Raw genomic sequence first — 18,566 nt, 5'->3', positions numbered from 1 at the left:
GGGGGGGTGAGGGGTTTGGGTGGGGGTGTACAGACCTCGGGGGGAACCTGTAGGGGGAAAGAGGAGAGATGGTGAGTGTGGGGGGTGGGGAGAGATGGATGGACAGACAGACAGATGGGGAGGGACAGGGACCAACAGACAGGGACAGACAGACAGACAAGGATGGACAGACAGGAAGACAGGCAGGGACAAACAGGGACAGACAGACAGATGGGGACGGACAGACAGACAAGAAGGGACAGAGACAAGGAGGGATGGCCAGGGACAGACACACTGACAGGCAGGCAGGGATAAGATGGATGGGGACAGACAGACAGACAGAGACCAACAGACAGGCAGGGACAGAGACAAGGAGGGATGGACAGGAAGACAGGCAGGGACAGACAGACTGACAGGGATAGACAGAGACAGACAGACAGACAGACAGGAACTGACAGGCAGGGACAGAGACAAGGATGGGCAGAGACAAGGAGGGACAGACAGGAAGACAGGCAGGGACAGACAGACAGACTGACAAGGCAGGCAGGGATAGACAGACGGATGGGGACAGACACAGAAAGACAGGGAGCAAGAGACAGACAAGGATGGACAGAGCCAAGGAGGGACAGACAGACTGACAGGGACAGACGGACAGGCCAGGAGGTGACAGGTAGAAAGGCAATGGAGACAGAGGGAGGCAGACAGACAGACAGACAAGCTCCAGACGGCCAGAAGGACAAGCAGCAGACAGACAGACGGACAGATGATGGACAGACAGATGGATGGACGGACAGACAGACAAGAGGGCAACAGGCAGACAGACAAGCTCCAGAGGGCCAGTAGGACAGGCAGCAGACAGACAGATGGACAGATGATGGACAGACAGATAAATGGACATACAGATAGATGGACAGACAGACGGATAGATGGACAGATGATGGACAGACAGATAGATGGACAGACAGACGGATGGACGGACAGACGGACAAACGGATGGATGGACAGCTGGACACCTCGTAGACAGCGAAGCCGATGGTCTCCATGTCCTTCCCGTAGCGGCGCTCCCGCCGTCGGTGCTTCTGCATGAGGGCCAGCAGGAAGCTGCAGCCCGGCTCACGGCCACCAACATCGTCGTCATCGTCAACCTCCTCCAGGCAGATCTTGAACTGAGGGTTGATCCAAAAGGTGGCTGCGGGGGGGGGGAAATGGGGTAAAATAGGGGGAAAAGGGGACGGAAAAAGGGGGGAATGAAGGAGGAGGGGGGAAAAGGGAAAGGAAGGAGGAGGAGTGATGGGGAAACAAGAGGAAAGGGGGGAAAGGAAGAGGAAGGGGGAAAGAGAAAGGAGGAAGAGGGAGGGGGAAAGAGAAAGGAGGAGAAATAATGAAAGGGAGGAAGGGGAAAAGGGGGAAAGGGAGGATGGAGGGGGAAAAGGAAGAAGGAAAAGGATGAAGAAGGGGGAAGGATGAGGAGGAAGGGAAAGGAAGAAGGAAGGGGAAAAAGGGGAAGGGAGAAGGGAAAAGGAAGGGGAAAAGGGATGAGGAGGAAGAAAAGAGGAAGGGGAAAGAGGATGAGGAAGGGGAAAGAGGGAACGGGGTGAGAAGAGGGAGGGGAAGAAGAGGGAGAAGAGGAAGAGGAAGAAGAGGAAGAGGGAGAGGAAGAGGGAGAAGAAGAAAAGGGAGAAGAGGGAGGGGAAGAAGAGGAAGAAGAGGGAGAAGAGGAAGAGGAAGGAGAGGGAGGGGAAGAAGAAGGAGGGGAAGAAGAGGGAGAGGAAGAAGAGGGAGAAGAGGAAGAGGGAGGGGAGGAAGAGGGAGAGGAAGAAGAGGGAGAAGAAGAAGAGGGAGAAGAGGGAGAGGGAGAGGAAGAGGAGGAGGAAGAAGAGGGAGGTCAGAAGGCAGGCACAGAGGAAGCAGACCCGGGTAGTTCCTGCAGCCGCCGGCCGTGCTGCCGCGCCGCCAGGAGCCGTCGTAGAGCTTGGTGTTCCACTTGCGGAACTTGTGGGACTGCAGCGCGTCGGGGGTGAGGTTACAGATCTCCAGGCGGGTGAATTCCCGAAGGAAATCCCGGAATGACATCCTGCGGGGCAGGGGAAAGCACAGCACGGGGTCACAGCACCGCTACATGGGGCCCAGCCCACATTAACCCTGTTCTTTGGGGTTAAATCACCTCTACATGGAACCATCCCACATTAACCCTGTTCTTTGGGGTTAAATCACCTCTACATGGAACCCAGCCACATAACCGCTGTTTCTTTGGGTGCTAAAATCATCCTCTACATGGAACCCAAGCCCGACATCTAACCCCTGTTCTTTGGAGTTAAAATCACCTCTACATGGAAACCCAGCCCACATTAACCCTGTTCTTTGGGTTAAATCACCTCTAATGGAAACCAGCCCAATTAACCCGTATTTATTGGGGCTAAATCACCGGTCTACAGGAACCCAGACCCACATTACCTGTTCTTTGGGGGTTAATCACCTCTACATGGAACCCAGCCACATTAACCCTGTTCTTTGCGGGTTTAAAATCACCTCTACATGGAACCAGCCCACATTAACCCTGTTCTTTGGGGTTAAATCACCTCTACATGGAACCAGCCCACATTAACCCCATTATTTGGGGCTAAATCACCCTCTACATGGAACCCAGCCCACATTAACCCTGTTCTTTGGGGTTAAATCACCTCTAAAAGGTCCTTGTTCCCCCATTTACCCTGTTCTTTGCGGTTAAATTCACCTCTACATGGAACCCATCCCACATTTAACCCATTAGTTGGGGCTAAATCACTCTACATGGAACCCATTCCCACATTTAACCTGTTCTTTTGGGTTTAAATTCACCTTCTACATGGAACCAGCCACATGTAACCCTTGTTCTTTGGGGTAAATCACCTTCTACATGACCAGCCACATAAGCCCCATTATTTGGGTCTAAATCACCTCTACATGGAACCCAGCCCACATTAACCCTGTTCTTTGGGGTTAAATCACCTCTAAAAGGTCCTTGTCCCCCATTAACCCTGTTCTTTGGGGTTTAAATCACCTCTACATGGAACCCATCCCACATTAACCCCCATTATTTTGCGGCTAATTCACCTCTACATGAAACCATCCCACATTAACCCTTTCTTTGGGGTTAAATCACCTTCTCACACCTTGAACCAGCCTCAACATTAACCCTGTTCTTTGGGCGGTTAAATCACCTTCTACATGGAACCAGCCCACATTAACCCCATTATTGGGGCTAAATCACCTTCTAACATGGAACCCAGCCCACATTACCCTGGTTCTTTGGCGTTAAATCACCTCTAAAAGGTCCTTGTCCCCCCATTAAACCCTGTTCTTTGGGGGGTTAAATCACCTCTACATGGAACCCATCCCACATTAACCCCATTATTTGGGGCTAAATCACCTCTACATGGAACCATCCCACATTAACCCTGTTCTTTGGGGTTAAATCACCTCTACAAGGTCCCCATCCCCCATTAACCCCGTTCTTTGGGGTTAAATCACCTCTACAAGGTCCCCATACCCCATTAACCCCATTATTTGGGGTTAAATCACCTCTTAAAGGTCCCCATCCCCCATTAACCCCGTTCTATGGGGTTAAATCACCTGTGAAAGGTCCCAATCCCCACTTATATCCATTCCTTTGGGGTTAAATCACCTCTACAAGGTCCCCATCCCCCATTATTTGGGGTTAAATCACCTCTACAAGGTCCCCATCCCCGCTTACCCCCATTCCTTTGGTAGCAAATCACCTCAAAAAGGTGGTTTTTTTCCCCTAATTTCAGGGCACAAAATGGTGAAGAAAAGGGTTTTTGATGAAGTTTCCTTACCAGAACTCGCCATCCTCCATTCTCACCATCAGCTGCTGCCTCAACGCCGGCTCCACCGCGTTCCATTCAGACGAGCTGTGACAACCAACAGCCACCAGCTCCGTGACCCCCAATTAATTAACACCCCATTAATTAACCCTAACGAAGGGCACGGCCTCACTTATCGCTCCAGGCTCCAGTCCACTCCACTTCTCCCCACGGGTTGCGCATACGGATCAGCCCCAGCGACTGCCCACGGTAGCTGATCTACAAAGGGCCCCCATTGAGAACCAGGACCCAAAAATGGGGGATTTCACCCCAAAACGACAGCAGCTCTCACCTGCTTGGCTCCGGTCACTGAATAGGCATGGCCCTTCACCAGCTTCTTGAAGGTCACCGCCTCCATGTCGAAGGCGCTCGTTATCTGGGGGGCAGTGAGATGTTTGGGGCTCAAATCACACTATTTCCCCTCCTTTCCCTTTCTCCCCCCACTCCTTTCTTCCCTCTTTGCCCATTTTTCCCCCTTATTTCCCGATTTTCCCCCTTTTTCTCCCTTTTCTCCCTTTTCTCACCCTCATTTTCCCCCTTTCTCCCATCTTCTTTTCTCCCTTCTTCCCCTTTTCTCCCCATTTCCCCCCTTTCACTCTTTTCTCCCCCATTTTCTCTCCCTTCCCCCTATTCTTCCCTATCTTCTTTCCCCCTTTTTCCCCCCTTCTTTTCCACTCCCCCTTTCTTCCTCCCCCTCTCCCCACTCTCTTTCCCCTTCTCACCTCTTCCTTTCCCCCTCTTCCTTTCCCCTTTTCCCCTTTTCCTTTCCCATTCCCGCCCCCCCCCCTTCCTCTCCCCATTTCTCCCCTCTTCTCCCCTCCTCCCCCTTTTCTCTCCCCCCCCCCAAAAAACGCCTTTTTTGTCCCCAAAACGAAGCTCACATCGATGGAGCAGCCCAGGAGGGATCCCCTGTCCAACGCCTTCAGGATGATCTGGTAGAGATCCGGGGGGGGTTTCCGCAGGTCGTACCACTCCGTCACCCCCCCAGTGAAATCCTCAAAGCCTTCAGTGGTGCTGCCGCCCGACAGAGCTTCATAGCAGCCGTTCACCCTACGGGATGTGGATGTTTGGAGCTATTTTTGGGGTGTTTTGGCCCAAAATGAAGGTGGGTTTTGGGGTGGGGGTTGTACTTGGCGTAGGCTTTCTCCAGCAAAGCGCTCCAGAACTCGGTGCCCTCTGCGGAGTGGACGAAGAGCAGTTTGCCGTCCTTGGTGGGCAGGTAATCGTCCACCACCACGTCCTCCCACTCACCAAACTGCCAGATCTGGGGGGGAAGAGGAGGGAGGGGAGGAGGAAGGAGAAGGGGAGGGGGAGGAAGGGTGGGGGGGGAGGGAAAAGGGGAGGGGAGGAAGGGGGGGGGGGAGGAAAAGGGAAGGGGGGAGGAAGGAGAGGGGAAGGAAGGAAAGAGAAGGGAAGGAAGGAGGAAGGGGAGAGGGAGGAATGTAGGAGAAGGGAAGGAGGGAAGGAGAGGGGAAGGAAGGAAGGAGGGAAAAAGGAGAGAAAAGAAAGGAAGGAAAGAGGGAGGAAAGAAGGAAGGAAAAAAAGGAGGAAGGAAAAGAGGAAGAAAAGAAGGAAGGAGAGAGGAAGAAGAAGGGAAGGAAGGGAAGGAAGAAGGAAGGAAGGAGAGAAAAGGAAGAAGAGGAAGGCAGGAGATGGAGGGGATCAAAGAGAGAAGTGGGAGAACAGAAGGAATGTAAGGGGGAGGAAGGAGAAGGAAGTAGGGGAGAATTGGCCATCAGCCCCGAAGTCTCCAATTTAAGGCAAAATAGAGCAAAAAAGGGGGGGAAAAAAAGGAAAGCCAGTGCCCAAAAGTTGTAAAGGAAGGAGGAGGAGGAGAGGAAGAGGGTAAGGAGGAAGAGGAAGGAAGAGGATGGAAGGAGGAGGAAAAGAGAGAAGGGGGAAGAGGGAGGAAGAGGAGGAAGGAGGAAGAGGAGGAAGACAAGGGGGAGGAAGAGGAAAGTAGGAGGAAGGACAGAGGGGGAGGAAGGAAGAGGAAAGGAGGAGGAAGAGAATGGAAGGAGGAAAAGAAGGAAGAAGAAGCAGCACAGAGGAGGAGGATGAAGGTGCCCCCCAGGCTGTGAATTCTCCCCTTTTCCCCCCTAAGGGGAGCTGAGCCCTGTTTGCTGGGCACTAATTAACTAATTAACCCGCCCGTCTTTCACTCCAGCAGTAATTAACAGGCAGAACCTAATGAAGCAGCTGTGGATCCTCATCCCCAAGATAAACGTGGGGTTATTTTGAGGGGGAAACACCCATTTCTGGGCCCCCACCCTGCAGCGCCCAACCCCAGAGGGTGATTCATTGCTGCAACACGCCCGCGGCATCGGGCGGCGTCACAAAGGGATAGAAACCCGTTTTGGGGTTAAAAACACCCGAATGAGCCCCCCAAAAAATCATATTTTGGGGTGAGGGGGGTTTGAAGGAACAAACCTGGAAGTGGAAGATCCCGGCGTAGCCGTTCTGGAAGCTCTGCCCGTGGGGCACCACGCGGTGCAGGATGGTCTCATTCAGGGTCAGGGATGCGATGGCAGCCAGCAACCAACAGTCACCTGTGGGTTTGGGGGGAAAAAAGGGGTTTTTGGGGCAGCTGGTGCTTCCCTGGAGGGTCCTCATGGGCTGGGGGTGTTTAGGGGAGCTCATGGTGGTGATATGGGGTGGAGAAGGGAGGGAATTCAATCCATCGAGCTGTGATTGGGAATAATTGGCTGCAATGCTTGCAATGAAAACGACCCCAAAATGGGCCAAAAAAATCCCAAAATGGGCAAGAAACATCCCAAAATGGGCAGGGTAAAAAGATGACTACAAAAAGCGCACAAAACGACCCCAAAATGGGCAGAAAAATGACTCCGAACACTTGCAATTGTCAACTTTGACCCCAAAATGGTGACCATCCCAATATGATGACCCCAAAATTGCCAACATTGACCCCAAAACTGTCTATTTTGACCCCAAAGTCTCCAATTTAGGGTAAAAAGTGTCAATGAGTGAAGGATGGTGCTGTTTTCCCTACCCAGCGCCCCCTGGCAGATGTCGGTGCGTGTGGCTCCATCCACGATGAACTGAGGGTGTCGACACAGCTCCTGGATGGCAAAAAGAAGGGAAAACAACCCAAAATGAGGAGGAAAAAGACCAGATTTGGGATATTTCACCCCCTTTTGAATAGCAGAATGGAGGGTTTTTCAGCGACTATAATATGGGTTATAAAAGATCAATAGGGTTATAAGAGGTCAGTAGGGTAAAAAGAAATCAATAGGATTATAAGAGATCAATAGGGTTGTAAGAAATCAATAGGGTTATAAGAGATCAATAGAATTATAAGAGATCAATAGGGTTATAAGAGATTAATAGGGTTACAAGAAATCAATAGGGTTATGAAAGATCAATAGGGTTATAAGAGATCAATAGGAAGATGATGGAACTAATATGGGTTATAAGAGATCAATAGGATTATAAGAGATGAATGGAATTAACATGGGTTATAAGGGATCAACAGGAAGTGATGGAATTAATATGGGTTATAGAGATCAATAGGGTTATAAGAGATCAATAGGGCTATAAGAGATCAATAGGGTTATGAAAGATCAATACGGCTATAAGAAATCAATAGGGTTATAAAAGATCAATAGGAAGATGATGGAATTAATATGAGTTATAAGAGATCAATAGGGTTGTAAGAGATCAATAGGGTTGTAAGAGATCAATAGAGTTACAAGAAATCAATAGGGTTATGAAAGATCAATAGGGTTATAAGAGATCAATAGGAAGATGATGGAATTAATATGGGTTATAAGAAATCAATAGGATTATAAGAAATCAATAGGGCTAAGAAAGATCAATAGGGTTATAAGAGATCAATAGGATTATATGAAATCAATAGGGTTAAGAAAGATCAATAGGGTTATAAGAGATCAATAGGATTATAAGAGTTCAATAGGATTATAAGAGCTCAATAGGGTTACAAGAGATCAATAGGAAGATGATGGAATTAACATGGGTTATAAGATATCAATAGGGTTATAAGATATCAATAGGGTTATAAGATATCAATAGGGTTATAAGAGATCAATAAGGTTATAAGAGATTAATAGGGTTATAAGAGATCAATAAGAAGGTGATGGGTTATAAGAGATCAATAGGAAAGTGATGGAATTGGGTTAATTGCTGTGTTAAACGACGTGTTAATTACAGGATTAATTGCTGTGTTAAACGATGTGTTAATTCCACCCCTCATTAACTCACCGTCGGCCTCTTCCACGTCACCCCTCGTGTTTTAGAAGAGCCGGGTCCGAGTTCCTTAAAGCCCAAAGACGAGGCCGAAGGAGGGAAGGTCTCATCCCTGAAGAGGGTCCCGTCCTGCAGGCACCGATCCCGCAGCGCCGCGTAGTCCTGCCCTCGGAACCGCAGCGCGTTCTGGTGCTGACCCAAACCCAGCGCCTTGGCTCGCTGCCGCTGCACCTGCGCCGACACCCCGGTGCAATACACCGCCACTACGGGCTCCTCCGCCATCGGCCGCCTGAGAAATGGGGGGAAAAAAGGGGGAAATGGGTTAAAAGTGGCCATAGGGAGCGGAGTTTGTTCAGAGCTGTGGGGTGGGGTGAGGCGTTTTGAGACATTTTGGGACCGGAAAGTTCTGCCAAGTGGATGAAAATGCCCCAAAATGAGCCCGAATCTCACTGTCCTTTTTCATCCTATCTGTTCAGACCCCAAAATGGACCAAAATAGCCCAAATTCACCCCAAAATCCCCTTCTGGCCCTGCACTACAAACCCCTTTTTCATCCCATCTGCTCATAGACCCCAAAATGGACCAAAATAGCCCAAATTCACCCCAAAATCCCCTTCTGGCCCTGCACTACAAACCCCTTTTTCANTCATCCCATCTGCTCATAGACCCCAAAATGGACCAAAATAGCCCAAATTCACCCCAAAATCCCCTTCTGGCCCTGCACTACAAACCCCTTTTTCACCCCATCTGCTCATAGACCCCAAAATGGACCAAAATACCCCAAATTCACCCCAAAATCCCCTTCTGGCCCTACACTACAAACCCCTTTTTCATCCCATCTGCACAAAGACCCCAAAATGGACCAAAATACCCCAAATTTACCCCAAAATCCCCTTTGGGTTCCACACAACACATTCTTCTTCGCCCCATCTGCCCACAGGCCCCAAAATGGACCAAAATACCCCAAAATCACCCCAAAATTCCCTTCTGTCCCCAAACAACAAACTCTTTTTTTACCCCATCTGCTTGCAGGCCCCAAAATGGACCAAAATATCCCAAATTCACCCCAAAATCCCCTTCTGGCCCTATACGACAAACCCCTTTTTCACCCCCTTTTCACAGACCCCAAAACAGACAGTCCCAAAATGGGGCCAGAAGGGGATTTTGGGGTGAATTTGGGGTATTTTGGTCCATTTTGGGGTCTGTGAGCAGATGGGGTGAGAAAGGGGTTTGTCATATGGGGCCAGAAGGGGATTTTGGGGTGAATTTGGGCTATTTTGGTCCATTTTGGGGTCTGTGAGTAAATGGGATGAAAAAGGGGTTTGTCATATGGAGCCAGAAGGGGATTTGGGGGTGAATTTGGGGTATTTTGGGGTGAATTTGGTCCATTTTGGGGCCTGTGAGCAGATGGGGTGAAAAAGGGGTTTGTTGTGTGGGGTCAGAGGGTAAATTTGGGGTAAATGTGTGGGATTTTGGTGCCGGGAAGTGGTGGTTTTTAGGGGGGAAGCAGGGAAAGCCATTGGATCCCATTGCGGCCCCACAGCAGCTGTTGGGAAGCTGCAACCTGAGCAGGAGCCCAAAATAGCAGCGTTTAACCTCATAGGAACCAGCTACAATTAACAGGATCTGTTAATTAATTAAGTGTATGCATGCGTTAATTAAAAGTGTTAATTAGGAAAGAAAAAGAAAGGATCCTCCCGCCCCCAAAAAGGGGCTGGATTTAAAGGGAAACAGCCTCAAAAGGGAATAGGGGGTGGCTCCGTGTGGTTAATTAGGCTTAACGAGGCACTTTGGGGGGGGTTAATTAGGGAGGGAGGTTCGTTAGGCATTAATTAGTGCTGGGGTGGGGGGGGGTATTGATGGTAATGGTGACCCCAAAGCGTGGCCTGGAAGAGTTTGGGGTGGGCACCCCAAAATGTCCCATAAACGAATGGTTCTGTAAGGAATCCCGTGGGATCTGTGACCCAAAATCGCCCAAATTCAGCCCAAAATGAGGGAGGGGGAGGGGTCGACCCCAGGACACCCCTCCCCCCAAGAAGCATTTTGGGGTGAGATAATGAAGACCCCATTAATGAGAGATCCCACTAATGAAGATCCCATTAATGAAGACCAAAGGGCCAAAGAAGCCAATTTTGGGACCAAAAAAAACCTAGTTTTGGGGGAAAATAACCCAGTTTTGGGGGAAAAATACCGAATTTTGGGGCCAAATACCCAAATCCAGACCCAAAGAACCCAATTTTCATGCCAGAAAAACCTTATTCTGCTGCCACAGAACCCAATTTCTGTGCCAAAAAACCTCATTTTGGGGCCAAAATAAGACAATTTTTGGGCCACGGGACCCAATTTAGGAGCCAAAAAACCCAGTTCTGGGGCCAAAATAACCCCATTCTGGGGCCAAATAACCCAATTTTGGGGCCAAAAGAACCCAATTTTAGGGCCACAAGGTCGAATTTTAGGGTCACAGAACCCAAATTTGGGGTTGATTAACCAAAATCGGCTCTTTTTGCCCCATTTCAGAGGGCAAAGCATCCCAGCAGGTGCTGCCGTTCACTCTCCTACCAGCACTTCCCCCATAGAAACAGAAGGGGGAAATAAAAACCCCGAGCCAAAAAGACATAAAAAGGGGCCAAAAAAGGCCAAATGTAGAGGTCAAAAGTTGAAAAACCCCAAATCTTTCCTATTTAACCCCAAAACTTGTTTCCCATACAACTCTCCTCACTCCGGAACAGCATTCAGCCCCAAACACGGAACTATAACGCTCCCAACCCCAAAACCCTGCAAAACGCCCCCAAATCACGCTGTTTTTTGGTCCACTTTTACTTTGGTTCTTGGTTTGTTTGCCCCCAAAATGCTGCTTTTTTACCCCAATTTCCTGCCCCCCATCCAGGGTTGTGTAAGGAACCCCCCCCCCCCTTCCTTCACCCTCCCCATAGGGATCGATTTGGGGAGGGGGATCCCCTATAGGATGTGTTGGTTATGGGGCCGGGGGGGGTCACGGCGGGGACGTACCTCTGTTTTATTTATGGGGGGGTCAGCGAGCTGGAAAACTGCAGTTTTGGGGTAAAAAGAAGCAAAATGAGAACTCTTCCTTAAGCTGCAGGGTGGAGGCCGGGCTGCACCAACACCCCTCCCCTCCCCCCCATAATGAGACTCCTCCCCATACGCTCCGCCCCAAAGGAAGGGCTGGGTGTGTATATGGGGGGGGGGGGGAAGGGGTTTTGGGGTGGTTTTGGGGTGATTTTGGGGTGGTTTGTGGGGTTTTGGAGGCTGGTTGAAGGCTGTTGGGGTTGTGCTGCATTGCTGCAGTGCTGTATTGCTGCAATGGGGGGGGGGGGCGGGACGTGTGTGGGGTTGGGACATGTGTGTATGTGGGTGTGTGTGGGGCTGGGACATGTGTGTGGGGTTGGGACATGTGTGTGGGGCTGGGACATGTGTGTGGGGCTGGGACATGTGTGTGGGGCTGGGACATGTGTGTGGGGCTGGGACATGTGTGTGGGGCTGGGACATGTGTGTGGGGCTGGGACATGTGTGTACATGTGGGTGTGTGGGGGGTTGGGACATGTATGTGGGGTTGGAACATGCGTGTGTATGCGAGTGTGTGGGAGGTTGGGACGTGTATGTGGGGTTGTGTCATGTGTGTAGGGCTGGGACATGTATGTGGGGTTAGGACATGTATGTGCAGCTGGAACATGTGTGTATATGCGGAGCTGGGATATGTATGTGGGGTTGGGGTGTGTGTGCATGTGTGTACATGCATGTGTGGGGGGGTTTGAAACGTGTGTGCACATGTATAGATGTGTGTGGGGTTGAGCTGGTAGGGTTGGGACACATGTGACAGTGTGAGACATGTATGACCAGCTGGGACACGTGTGCAAAGCCAGGACACACGTGTGACCATCTAGGACATGTATGACACATGTATGGCCATTTAGAACACGTATGACACACGTATGACCATCTGGGGCACGCGTATGACCAGCTGGGATGCATATGACACATGTATGACCGTCTGGGACACACGTATGACACATATGTGAGTGTGGATCACGTCTGCAGCCCCCCCACCAACAAAACCCAGCCCTTCCAGCCCCCACACTCCCCATTTTCCCCCTTTCCCCCCCAAATTTGCCCATTTTCCCCCAAATTCCGCTGAGTTTCTCCAACCTGAGGCCAAAAGTGCAAAAATAGTCACTTTTTAATCCTTCATAATGGCTTTTTTTTAACCTTTTTTGGGGTTTTTTTGTCCCCCTTTTTTATACACAATCTCATACAGCCCCCCCCCTGTGTGAGACACAGACAAGCAACTTTTTGGGGCCAAAAACAGGAGAAAAAGGGCAAAACTGATGGGAAACAGCATCAGATTGGAGGCACTGAGCAGAAATGGGAGAGATTTGGGGTCAGAAATGGCCTTTTTTTTCCTCCTCATAATGATAAAAATAGAGCAAACCACCCCAAAACAACACCCCATGTATCAGTAACAAACGGCTCCGTTTGCTGCCGACCCCAAAGAGATTTTGGGTTAAAACCAGCAGAAATCAGCACCGTGAGCCGGGTTGGGTGACATAGACCCCAATCTCAGCCCCCCCCCCCAGCCCCAAATCATTCCCATCCCGATGGATTTTTGGGGTGAAATCAACGCGTTTCGGCACCGTTGGGAAGCGGGGACGTACTCTGCAGTGGGAGGATGACCAGGGTGGGCTCCCACGGGGCACCGCGCTCTTCATCTTCCTCCTCCTCTTCTTCCTCTTGTGGGGCAGCTGGGGGGGGTGGGCAGCAGCGGGGGCAGCTGGAAGGGTGGGAGTCCCGGGGGTCTCTGCCATAGGAACGAATGGCACCGCTGTGCTGAGGGGGGCGCTCACGGAGCCAGGCCCAGTGAGAGGGATCCGAGGCCATGATCTGAAAATAGGGGGATTTGGTTAAAAATTGGGGGGGATTAATCAGGTTTTGGGGGTTATAGGGTGGGGTGTAAATAGGGGAGAGAGGATAAAAAGATGGGATTGGTTAAAAACTGGGGGGGGGGGAGCGAAGGGTTTGGGGATTAATAAGGGGGTGGGAGGGTAATGGGGGGGGAGAGGAGAAAAGGGGGGATTTGGGTTAAAAACTGGGGAGGGGGATTAATAGGGTTTGGGGGTTAATAAGGGATGTGGGAGGTAATGGGAGGGAGATAAAAGATGGGATTTGGTTAAGAAACTGGGGGGGAGTGAAGGTTTGGGATTTAAAAGGGGTTATGGGGGTAATGGGGGGGTTGCGGGGGGGGAGGAGGAAAGAAAGTAGGGATTGGTTAATAACTGGGGGGGGATTAATAGGGTGTTGGGGATTATTAGGGGGTGGGGGAGGTAATAGGGAAGAAGAGGAAAAAAAGGGGATTTGGTTATAAAAATTGAGGGGGGGAGTGAAGGGTTGGGGATATACGGGGATGGGGGGGGATAGGAGGGGTTGGGGGGTGAGGTGGGAATGGTGGAGGTAAGATGAGGGGTTAAGGGGGTAATAGGGGTTAGTGGGAGGCGTTACATAGGAGGATGGGGTGGGTTTTTAGAATCTAGTAAGCACGGGGGAGGTGAAGGGATTAAATAGGAGGAAGAGGAGGGAGAGGAGTGAAAGGTTTTTGGGTTAATGGCGAGGGCACTGAGATAAATGGGGTTATATAGGGGAAAATGTGGGTTACATAGGGGAATGGGGTTTACATAGGGGGGAAATGGGTTACCTTAGGGGGAAATAGACTTCGGGAAATGCAGCAGAAACAAAGAGGGGGTCACTGCAGCTGCACTTGTTCTACATCAAGGCTCAGAACTGGGCGGCAAAGCCCCAAAATGTCACTTTTTAGCCTCAAAACTGAGCTCAAATCTCATCCAAATTGGTTCCAAATATTGCAAACAGAACTGAGCGTAAATAACGTATGTGTTTGGTTCTAGATGGCGAGGTGGCGTGCCTGACGCAGGGATACACGAGTTGCATTAGAGCCCATCTATTTCACTTTAAGCAGAGGGGATCTTCGGTAAAAAAAGGGATTGTTTGGTGAGTGTTATAACAGAGGGGATTCTGGGCTGACCATCCCTCGACAGTGCCTGCGAGGCTGCCCATCAGTGCATGCTGGGCCAAGCTCTGGGAATTCAGACGTACGCTTGCGAGGACGAGAGAAGGCGGGGAAGAGCCGGCGCCATAGCGCGGCAAGCCAAGGAAGATCGTTTGTGCTCTCCTCTCCTCCTCCCCATGTCGTTGGCCAGGTACTGCGTCTCCCACATAAGGGGGGAAGGGGCGATATTTGGGGAGGGGGACCTCAAACTCTTGACCCTATTTGGGTGGGGGGGGGGGGGCAGCCTGAAAGGCCGCCCCCAGAATTCAAGGGAAAGAGGCCTAAAATTCAAGGGAAAGAGGCCCAAAATTCAAGGGAAAGAGGCCCAAAATTCAAGGGAAAGAGGCCCAAAATTCAAGGGAAAGAGGCCCAAAATTCAAGGGGAAAGAGGCCCAAAATTCAAGGGGAAAGAGGCCCAAAATTCAAGGGGAAAGAGGCCCAAAATTCAAGGGAAAGAGGCCCAAAATTCAAGGGAAAGAGGCCCAAAATCCCAACTAATGGCCACCAAGGAGGGAGGAATGGCAAAGCCCCCCCCCCAATTGGGGAAGGGGACCCCAAAAGCCCAATTGGAGAAGAGGGACCCCCCCCAAACCCCCACCCCAAAACTGGGAGGGGGAGACACCCAAAACTTCACCCAGCCCCAAGTTTATGGGGGGGGGGGGGGACATTCAAACCCCATCCAGCCCCAAATTGAAGGGGGGACGACCCTAAACCCCAATCCAGCCCCAGATTGAGGGTGGAACAGCCCCAAACCCCATTCCAAATTGAAGGGGGGACACCCCTAAAACCCCATTCAGCCCCAAATTGAGGGGGGGATGCCCCCAAACCCCAGTCCAAATTGAGGGGGGGGACAGCCCCAACCCCCATCCAGCCCCAAATTGAGAAGGGGACACCCCTAAGCCCCCATCCAACCCCAAATTGAGGGGGGGGCCACCCTTAAACCCCCATCCAACCCCAAATTGAGGGGGGGGGACACCCCTAAACCCCCATCCAGCCTCAAATTGAGGGGGGGGACATCCCCAACCCCCATCCAGCCCCAAGTTGAGAAGGGGACACCCCTAAACCCCCACCCAGCCCCAAACTGGGGGTAGAACCCCCCCCCCACAACCCCCCATCCAATTGCTGACCACCACAGCCTCATTAGGAGCCTGATAATTAAGGAGCCGGCTAATTAAGAGCAGTGTTAATGAGCCACACACTTACAGGGCAGTGAAGAGGTTGATGCGGGTGTATTCGGCGGTGGGCAGAGCAGCGCGCTTGAAGTAGGTCAGCACCATGGCCAGTAAGTACTGGGGGGGGGGGGGGTAAAAAAGAAGGAAAAACACCATAAATAAAACACAGATTTGGGGCAAAAAAGGGCAAAAATGGTTAAAAAGGGGCGTGGGGTGATGTTACCTTATCAGAGATCCGATAGCAGACGTCTGTGGAGAGGAATTGCTGCACCACGCTGTCCTCTATGGGGGGGAATGAAAGAAGAGGTTAAAGGGGGGGAAATATATCAGTTTTTGGGGTGAAAAATGATGATTTTGGGCAATTTTAAGGGAGAAAGGGGGGGTTTGGTGCTTACCCAGCAGGGTGTAAAAGGCCTCACGTTCGTGGCGCTGTAAATGGAGGCTCCTGGGGGGGTCCCGGGGGGGTCTCGATGGGGGTGGGGGGGAGGCGGAGGGGGGGTCCATGGTGGTTCCCTAAGGAGAAAGAAAAGGGGGGGGGGTTAAAAACAGAACCTTGAAGACCCCTCCCCAAAACAGAGCAACCCCCCCCCCCCCAAAGAAATAACAGGAAACCCCCAAATCCCCCCAAAAATGAGGAAAAAAAGCTGAATTTCCCCCCTACTTTTGATAGTTCTGACAGGGAATGAAGCAAAAAATGCTTTTTTTCCACACAAATTCCATCTTCTGACAGAAAATAAAGCAAAAAGTGCTTTTTTCCCCACTTAATTTATATCTCCTGATAGAAAATGAAGCAAAAAATGGTTTTTTTCCCCATTTAATTTACATCTTCTAACAGAAAATGAAGCAAAAAACACCTTTTTTTCTACACAAATTACATCTACTGACAGAAAATGAAGCAAAAAGTGCTTTTTTTACCCGTTTCAATTACATCTTCTAACAAAAAATGAAGTAAAAAGTGCTTTTTTTCCACACAAATTCCATTTCCTGACATAAAAAGAAGCACAAAGTGCTTATTTCCCCACTTAACTTACATCTATTGACAGAAAATGAGGTAAAAACCAGCATTTTCGCCCCCAATTTACAAATCCTGACAGAAAATGAAGCAAAAAATGCTTTTTTTCCACACAAATTCCATCTCCTGACAGAAAATAAAGCAAAAAGTGTTTTTTTCCCCATTTAGTTTACATTTCCTGACAGAAAAAGAAGCAAAAAACGCTTTTTTTCCCACACAAATTACATCTCCTGACAGAAAATGAAGCACAAAGTGCTTTTTTCCCCACTTAATTTACATCTATTGACAGAAAATGAGGTAAAAACCAGCATTTTCATCCCCAAATTTACGAATCCTGACAGAAAATAAAGCAAAAAGTGCTTTCTTTCCCCCTCAATTTACATCTCCTGACAGAAAATGAAGCAAAAAGTGCTTTTTTCCCCATTTCAATTACATCTTCTAACAAAAAATGAAGTAAAAAGTGCTTTTTTTCCACACAAATTCCATCTCCTGACAGAAAATGAAGCACAAAGTGCTTTTTTCCCCACTTATTTTACATCTACTGACAGAAAATGAGGTAAAAACCAGCATTTTCGCCCCCAAATTTACAAATCCTGACAGAAAATGAAGCAAAAAGTGCTTTTTTCCCCACTTAATTTATATCTCCTAATAGAAAATGAGGTAAAAAGTGCTTTTTTTCCACACAAATTCCATCTCCTGACTGAAAACGAAGCACAAAGTGCTTTTTCCCCACTTAATTTACATCTACTGACAGAAAATGAGGTAAAAACCAGCATTTTTGCCCCCAATTTACAAATCCTGACAGAAAATGAAGCAATAAAGTGCTTTTTTTCCACACAAATTCCATCTCCTGATAGAAAACGAAGCAAAAAATGTTTTTTTTGCCCCATTTAATTTACATTTCCTGACAAAAAAAGAAGCAAAAAACGCTTTTTTTTTCCACACAAATTACATCTGCTGACAGAAAATGAAGCACAAAGTGCTTTTTTCCCCACTTAACTTACATCTACTGACAGAAAATGAGGTAAAAACCACCATTTTCGCCCCCAATTTACGAATCCTGACAGAAAACGAGATAAAACAACAAGTTTAATTCTTTCTCCTCACAGTCAAAGGGACGCGACGCCATTTTCCGCCATTTTCCCCCCTTTCCACCCCAAAAACCCACTCAAAACCACCACAAAACACCTCAAAAACGACAGTTTTTAACCCCAAAATGGAATTTAAGGGCACTTTACCTCATTCCGGCCCATTTTTTCCTCAGAAAACAGAAAAATCAGACAATTCTCCTCACAACGACGCAAACGCCTCAGCCGCTCTTCCCGCCATTTTCTTCCCGCCTCTTTTCTCCTCTCACAGCGGTGGGCGGGAGCACGCTTAGCCCCGCCCCCTCCCCTCAGACACCGCCTCCTATTGGCTGCCCGCCCGCCTCGCTGACCAATCAAGAGCGCGGAGAGGCAAACCACCTGCTCGCCCCTTTTGCCTCACGCGTTGCTGTCCGTCGAAGGCGCGAGGGGCGGGACTTGAGAGTCGGGACAACCAATCAAAATCGAGAGGGAAAGAGAGAGCGTTTCTGATAGGCCGAGCGCCTCAAGGGTGGGCCAATCAGAGCGGACCACGGGGCTTTTAAGAGGGGCCGGCCCTTTGAGTGAGGCAGTTTGGGTCGTACCAAGTGCGGGCACGGAGCGGGGGGGGACGGTTGAATTTATATGTGTAAAACGGAGCGTTTAATGCCGTGATACCGCATGGGGGGAGTTAGGGGGGATATTTATATTGAGAATAATATAATTAAGGAATTATTTGGGGAGGGGGGGATAAAATGGGGGGTGGGAGGGGTTATGTGCTCCCCCCCGCAAGGAGGGAGAAGTGGTACGGCCCCAACCCGGAAGTGAGGTGATGCATTCCAAGGGGACTTCCGGTAATGGCGGAGTGGCGGCGGGGCGGGAGGAGCAGCCGGGGTCGGGGGAGTTAATGGGGTTATAATGGGGTTATAATGGGGTCAATGGGGGGGAATGGGGGGGTTAATGGAGTCAATGGGGGGTAATGGGGGTTAATGGGGGGCTGGGCGACTGGGGGGGGCTGGAGGGGGTGGGATGGGGGGGTGACTGCAGCCCCCTCCCCTTTTATTGTGCACCCCCCCCACTGTGATCCTATAGACCCCATTATATCCCTATAGACCCCATTATATCCCTATAGACCCCATTATATCCCTATAGACCCCATTATATCCCTATAGACCCCATT

The 18,566-nt window shown here is 49.9% G+C and overlaps 2 protein-coding genes across 2 annotated transcripts in view; both read right to left on the bottom strand.

Moving 5' to 3' along the window:
* CAPN1 (calpain 1) overlaps nucleotides 1–11,216 on the bottom strand; it is a 22,366-nt gene extending 11,150 nt beyond the window's left edge. The window contains exons 1-12 of the mRNA XM_032441668.1: nucleotides 11,075–11,216; nucleotides 8,082–8,355; nucleotides 6,853–6,922; nucleotides 6,273–6,391; nucleotides 4,973–5,106; nucleotides 4,724–4,892; nucleotides 4,135–4,218; nucleotides 3,976–4,061; nucleotides 3,816–3,890; nucleotides 1,893–2,053; nucleotides 993–1,168; nucleotides 13–47 (exon numbers count right to left, since the gene is read on the bottom strand). Of these exons, the coding sequence (XP_032297559.1) occupies nucleotides 13–47; nucleotides 993–1,168; nucleotides 1,893–2,053; nucleotides 3,816–3,890; nucleotides 3,976–4,061; nucleotides 4,135–4,218; nucleotides 4,724–4,892; nucleotides 4,973–5,106; nucleotides 6,273–6,391; nucleotides 6,853–6,922; nucleotides 8,082–8,348 (1,376 nt within the window). The 5' untranslated portion in view covers nucleotides 8,349–8,355; nucleotides 11,075–11,216. The remainder of the gene's footprint in view (nucleotides 1–12; nucleotides 48–992; nucleotides 1,169–1,892; nucleotides 2,054–3,815; nucleotides 3,891–3,975; nucleotides 4,062–4,134; nucleotides 4,219–4,723; nucleotides 4,893–4,972; nucleotides 5,107–6,272; nucleotides 6,392–6,852; nucleotides 6,923–8,081; nucleotides 8,356–11,074) is intronic.
* A 2,959-nt stretch (nucleotides 11,217–14,175) lies between these two features.
* Nucleotides 14,176–17,808, bottom strand: SPDYE3 (speedy/RINGO cell cycle regulator family member E3). Its single transcript, XM_015850516.2, has 5 exons — nucleotides 17,561–17,808; nucleotides 15,706–15,823; nucleotides 15,534–15,592; nucleotides 15,342–15,427; nucleotides 14,176–14,293 (listed from the first exon to the last, which is right to left on the bottom strand). Exons 1-5 carry the CDS (start codon nucleotides 17,573–17,575, stop codon nucleotides 14,176–14,178), a joined length of 396 nt encoding a protein of 131 aa, XP_015706002.1. The 5' UTR covers nucleotides 17,576–17,808.
* Nucleotides 17,809–18,566: the final 758 nt, after the last annotated feature.

The sequence above is a fragment of the Coturnix japonica genome, unplaced genomic scaffold, assembly GCF_001577835.2.
Source record: "Coturnix japonica isolate 7356 unplaced genomic scaffold, Coturnix japonica 2.1 chrUnrandom477, whole genome shotgun sequence".
NCBI classification, from domain to species: domain Eukaryota; kingdom Metazoa; phylum Chordata; class Aves; order Galliformes; family Phasianidae; genus Coturnix; species Coturnix japonica.
This window is presented reverse-complemented; position numbering and strand designations above follow the sequence as displayed.